Here is a 6,636-nt window from a genome sequence, read left to right on the forward strand (position 1 = left end):
TATTATTATAAATGAATATGTTTGAATGGCAGGGGAAACACAAGATGATGCAGCAACTGTACTGCGGGATTATGATAGGGAAAGATTGGACAACCTGTGGCTCACCAGCTGTTGTGGAACAACCAGTCACAGCCAACCTCTTTGATATTGAGTGTGTATACAGCTGGACCAGAGGTGAGGATGCAGAACAGCATGGATGCCTGACACATTAAGCAGATAGTATTAATTCACACCAATATATGCACAGTTAGCTGACAACTCATTATGTTTCATTTACTACCACAAATAAAAACATACAAGTAGAATGTAAAATTGTAAAAAATTTAATTTATTAACAAAAATATAGTACTCAAAAAATAAATAGCTTAATTGAGGTTTTAAAGCACCAATAAAAGTCATGTCTATCTCTTTGTAGCAACTCAGTCCTCTGCTCATAAGGGGGCAGCTTCTCCCCAAAAGCCTTGCTGGGGGATTGCGCCGATCTAGTCCAAGATTGAGCATGTTCATGGCACAGCTAGGTGCCCCATTCAGCTTCCATTTTTTCGGCTGGTACAACTCATCTCCTTCAATCACCCTGAAGACTTGTGTGCAGTCTCTCAGGGAGCAGTCGGTCCTTTGTAACAGCCTCTTCCGAGCACGTGTCTCAAACTCACCAAGACAGTCTTTTGAGATTAGATTGCAAGCTCGGCGGAACAGTCTGGATACCGCGTCTCTTGAGACATGTTTAAGCAGTGACAGGCTTGTCAGAGCGTCGTCTTGGATGCTCTCCGGAACAAACGTCTGAGAATCACTTCTGTGCTTAGATTGTAAGCTGTGCGGTCAAGCTGCTCAGATGACCTTTATGGGAAGTTTCCTGAGCTTGAGGAACTGCAGGATCTTGTCTCTGGTCCTCTGCTTGAGGGCCAGCAATGCCCTTGCTTTCTCCTCATTGTCCTGGCCAATGCAGAAGATGATTCTGGCTCTGTCCTCGGCCTTCTTATCCCCGTTCTTTTTGAACAGCCTCTGCAGGGAGTCCTGATCCACTCCCTCAAAGATGTTGGCTGTGGCTCTCTTGCGGGAGGCGGTGTGGAAGTGGTAGCCGTGCACGGAGGGGCTGACTCTCAGGGAGGTGGACATGGTGGTCTCTGGGCAGTGTGATGATCACTGTGTCTGGTCTGTAGACGTGACTGTCACAACTGGTGCTGTGTGAGTGTGATCAGCCTGAGCTGCTTATATATCCTGAGAGCTGCATTAATCACCACCCCCGGGGAGGGACCGGAACTAGGACTTTAACCCCTTCCAGACCTTCCTTGCAGCCTCTGGAGCATTGGGATTGTGCAGAGTCAAATAAAATCGCCCTCTGCAAGATGATTCTTTTCCTAAACATTAAATTGTTTTATTTACACAGTCTCGTTTCAGCCAAAACCGCATCCTGTTTTGCAGAGCACATTTCTGTACTATCTGTGCTGATAACCTGCATTCTATGTGTATGGAAGGTGCAGACATCTGTGGAAATCCGCAGAGCATCCTTCTCTGCAAACTACCTATTAGCAGGGGAAAGACATCGGCAGATTTGGGGTATCATATTAAAATGCCATTTATAAAATAGTGACAAACATGGAAACCTTTAATAAACAGATGCAAACAAGTCCTTAATGATAAACACCAACTCCCACTCCCCTGTGTAATACAGAAATGTTTATGTAAGTGTAAGCTCTACAGCTTATATTTTCCCTGAAGACATTCTAGATGATTTTTTGTTTATTCTTGGTGTAAAAATACAAGGTGATCTTTCATTTTATTTGTGTTGTTTGTGTATTGCTTAATAATAAGGAATACTACTTATTTAACTTTTAGACATGTGTTTTGCATTTATGGAGTTTCCCCATTATTAAACACTCTTCCTGAATCAGCCTGTAGACAACTTACCCTATAAACAAGCACAGTCCTTCCAGTAAAATATAGGAACTTCAAGGGAGTAACCACAGAAATAATATATTAAGCCTTGCAGCAATGGGAATGAGTTTCTGTCACATTTTCCAAGGGCAATTGCATTGTTATCAAGTTAGCAAAAAAAAACCAACTTTGATTGCTTTATGTGTAGGTCCCAGACTGAAATGGGTTATGTGTGTCCGAGCCAATAGATCAGGATATATTTCTGAGCGACAATTTAGAATAGAATAAGAATTGAGCTATCTTTACATAAAATCGTGTGCACTCCAGTAGACATGCAACTTTGTTGCTGAAACTGTTGGAATTTTTTTTTGCAATTGTGGTTATGTTTTAGTTATTAAGCTGCAACACTAGCAGCAATGTAAGATTCAGTTTTTGGGGGAAAAACAGAGAAATAAAAATATTTAAATTTATTATGCCATTGTTTTAGTTTTCATCTTATGAAACATAGTTGCACCCAATTGGTAATAGCTTCCCATCAGCAAAGCCTGAGATTATAACTGCTGCTAGAGATGCTGGTGCTTTATAAATCTGCAATTACAACAAATTCTTAATAAATAATATAAGTCACTATACGTTAGAAATGCATTGAATGTCTCCTACATGGAATTTAATTGTTTTTCATTTTGTGTTTAGTTCTGCTTTAAAAAAACCCAACATGGGTGATATAGAATGCAGCATTATATCGACCAGAAATCCATGGTGTCCTGAAGGGATTAAACACTCTGCTAATGTGAAATAAAACTGAAGTGTGTGGAACTACAAGTTCCAGAATTTCAGAACCTGCCTGCATCTTGACACAGGTGGGAGATACAATATATTTTACACATTACCCAGACCCCCCCCCCCCCACTCCCTCCCAGCTTGGCACAGCGTGGTGCTGGATGCCGGTTTTGTAGGTGGACCCTACACTCGTCATCTGTCTCTATTTGCAGATACCAGCATAGGCCATGTGCACGGGTGCTGCTTAAACCCCTAGGGAGTGTGGGGGGGACACACATTTTTAAACAAAAATGTGAATTTTAGTTACAATGCAGCCATCATCATCATGTATCTTTAATATAGCCGCATCAGGATGCACTAAAAGTGTACCTTGATGCCGTCATATACTTACACAGTATTTTGAGTTCTTAAGATATGTGCAACTCAAAATATACAAGCTAGGCCACAATTCTGCAGCATCATTTTATGTACATTAATGTTAAATAAGTTTGAGTTTATACTTTTTTGTGTCTGCAGACCTGTTTGAGCTTAAGTGTTTTCACTTTTTAAAATATAACAGTGAACGTGTTTGGAGGTTATTGTGATTTGTCGAACTGTAGAACCAAGTTTGAGCATCCGTGCCCACTACAAGCGGTCCTTGTGTATATCCTCCAGGGGTTACTTGTCTCCAACAGAACATCACAAATGTAACAGGGGCGAGAACATTCTGCACGGTTTGAGCATTTACAGGGTGTATGCTAAATATAGAACAAAGAGTTGTGTCAGGAAACTGCTAAACATTATATAAAGGGTTCACTTAATGCGAGGGATGTAAGAAGACAGGTTTTACAAGCAATTTGTTTAATTAGAACATAAACAATAACACAGACAGCTGAGCACTCACGTAGGGAACCGATAGAGTAACCCTCGGATTGCCATGTCAGTAGTGACTATATATGCTGTATGTATATATATATATATATTAGCACACAAGGGACATAAATGCATTTAGTCTTTGAGGCTAGTACCACTGGCAAATGGGACTTAGGCCTAAGTGCTCCTAAGGGCTCCACTTGTGTAAGTTCAGACTTGTTTACAGTTTTACATAAATAATGAAATGTCTTTAGTTTTAGCTCCTCACTGTATTTGTCTACATACATTCTATTAGTGCATTTTTATATTAGTGACTTTTTAATAAGCTGTTTTTCATGGTAATCTGTGTTTGGAAGACTGGCACTATATCTGTGTATATTGATAGACAGTAATACAATTTAATTTGTGTTTCTCAAGGTTTCCTTTTTGATCATTATTTACCAATATCTGGAGATTTTCTACACAGTATAGTATGTTTCTGCACTACACAATATAGTATGTTTCTGCACTACACGATATATTATGTTTCTGCACTACACGATATATTATGTTTCTGCACTACACACTATGGTGCTTGTGTACTGCGGCCATGTCACTGAGAAATGAACATGTATCTTTCCTATATTTTACAAATTACCTGTGGCTAATTCTATGAATGAAAGGTATAGGAACAATTCTGTGGCTAGAACATGGCCGGAACTGTCCGATACTCTCAATAACATCAATTAACAAGCCAGGAATTCCGTTCCAGTGAATTCCTCTACAAATGAAAGCTTTTGCTGAGAACACAGTGTGTTGTGCACCTGTATAATGCTGTGACTGTAAGTCTAAATCTTCAGCACTTTAATACGTCACAAGTTTTTCACTTAAATCTTGCAATACTTACCTGTCTAGAAGTTGGACTTCTGATGGCCTTAAATGTACAAAATAAGGGGTAATGGTTTTCACTGGAAACTTTATATTATCTGGAACCAAAAGTATGAGGTGACATTTATGGACTCTACTTATTTCATGCCACATTGGTACTTTTGGTTTCCAAATTATGGACCCCCTAAATGTACTGCTCCACTATAAAACCTCTAACAGCTGCCATACTAAGGTAGGCACTATTGTTTGGATAGAGCCAAAGTTTTTATGGCACCGCCTAATTGGATTCGGTAAGACATCTACTTATATGGGTGTATAGGTCTTGGTATGCCCCATCAATTTAACATTGACTAACTAATATCTAGAGTCCTTGTGATGTTCAATACCACCACTAAATATCTAGGTATGTTCATTGCCCTAATGGGATGCTTTCTCTTCAAGATGAGCTTTTTGGTACTTGGATACCACCAAATATAAGCATCAAACACAACAAGGGGTATAATTACCAAACTGCGGATTTTAAAAAGTGGAAATATTGCCTATAGCAACCAATCAGATTCTAGCTGTCATTTTGTAGAATGTACTAAATAAATGATAACTAGAATCTGATTTGTTGCTATAGGCAACATCTCCACTTTTTCAAACCTACAGTTTAGTAAATATACCCTCAAGAATTGCATTTCCTTTGAGAGGAATCTACCAGTAAAGGTTTCAACAAATCAGCGTGGATAATTTACCCCATTTACAAATGAACCCACCATAAATATCAGGAGACACAGGCAAACTGTGCACAAATTAGATTTAGCTCACATTGCAGAGCATTGTTTTAATACTTTATTCTTGATGTACATGGGAACTGAAAGTAAAGTATATTCACACAATTCTAGAACATAAAGAAATGTAAACTGTATAAAATCGAAAAAAATATATGTTGTGTATTAATGCAACAAATTTTAAATGTTATCTTTTGTTAAATAGATATATTAAAATCATTGTGTGAATGTACAGATGTGTGTTAGTACTGTGCATAGAAAATGTTTTGTGTTATATATCAAACAATGGGTGTATAATTTTGTATTATACATTATATATGTTTGTACTATATACAATATGTGTCTGTGTGTACGTGTATTTATGAATATACATATAATTGTACATTACCCAGTGTTGAGTGGGTTACAGAGGCTGCTGCTGAGTGACGGGCGTATACTGGCAGCTGTGTGCTCAGGAAGGGCAGAGCGGGGCTTCTACAGACAGACCTTGGACAGATGGAGCTTCCTGTATTGTAGTCGGAGACGCCAAGCTTGGAGGGGGAGACAGACTATAAACAGACATAGATACTCCTGCGCTACCTTCAGGACTATGTGTACCAAAATACAGAGAGCTTTGCACTCTAGAACTGCACTAAATGATAGGGTCAGAGGGGAAAGGGGCAGTGTACTGTAACCCATCTATATAGAGATAATTTTACCATGGTTTCACACCGACTAGAATATAATTAAAAGGCAGAACACTTATTTGTCCATTAGAATATCCTAATGTAGAACAGTCTCACTTATTCTAAGAACATGCTAATCCCATAGAAAAGTGCTTCATTTACTACAGGTCAGTTTAATCCCCTGGGTGAGCACTCTCACTTACCCTAGAGCAGTCTCATCCCCTGGGTGAGCACTCTCACTTACCATAGAGCAGTTTCACTTTCATCCTCTGGGTGAGCACTCTCACTTACCATAGAGCAGTTTCACTTTCATCCCCTGGGTGAGCACTCTCACTTACCATAGAGCAGTTTCACTTTCATCCCCTGGGTGAGCACTCTCACTTACCGTAGAGCAGTTTTATCCTCTGGGTGAGCACTCTCACTTACCATAGAGCAGTTTCATCCTTTGGATGAGCACTCTCACTCACCATAGAGCAGTTTCATCCCCTGGGTGAGCACTCTCACTTACCATAGAGCAGTTTCACTTTCATCCCCTGGGTGAGCACTCTTACTTACCGTAGAGCAGTTTTATCCTCTGGGTGAGCACTCTCACTTACCATAGAGCAGTTTCATCCTCTGGATGAGCACTCTCACTTACCATAGAGCAGTCTCATCCTCTGGGTGAGCACTCTCACTTACCATAGAGCTGTTTCATCCCCTGGGTGAGCACTCTCACTTACCATAGAGCAGTTTCATCCCCTGGGTGAGCACTCTCACTTACCGTAGAGCAGTCTCATCCCCTGGGTGAGCACTCTCACTTACCATAGAGCTGTTTCATCCCCTGG

At 39.9% G+C, this 6,636-nt stretch overlaps 1 protein-coding gene across 1 annotated transcript; it reads right to left on the bottom strand.

Moving 5' to 3' along the window:
• Positions 1–307: 307 nt before the first annotated feature.
• TCIM (transcriptional and immune response regulator) lies at positions 308–1,200 on the bottom strand. Its single transcript, XM_075205175.1, has one exon. The coding sequence runs from the start codon at positions 1,114–1,116 to the stop codon at positions 829–831; it is 288 nt and encodes a 95-aa protein (XP_075061276.1). The 5' UTR covers positions 1,117–1,200; the 3' UTR covers positions 308–828.
• Positions 1,201–6,636: the final 5,436 nt, after the last annotated feature.

The sequence above is a fragment of the Mixophyes fleayi genome, chromosome 4, assembly GCF_038048845.1.
Source record: "Mixophyes fleayi isolate aMixFle1 chromosome 4, aMixFle1.hap1, whole genome shotgun sequence".
In the NCBI taxonomy this organism is placed as follows: Eukaryota; Metazoa; Chordata; class Amphibia; order Anura; family Limnodynastidae; genus Mixophyes; species Mixophyes fleayi.

What these genes read in the sequence shown, in the direction of transcription:
- TCIM (XM_075205175.1), bottom strand. Translation starts at nt 1,116, where the DNA reads ATGTCCACCTCCCTGAGAGTCAGCCCCTCCGTGCACGGCTACCACTTC.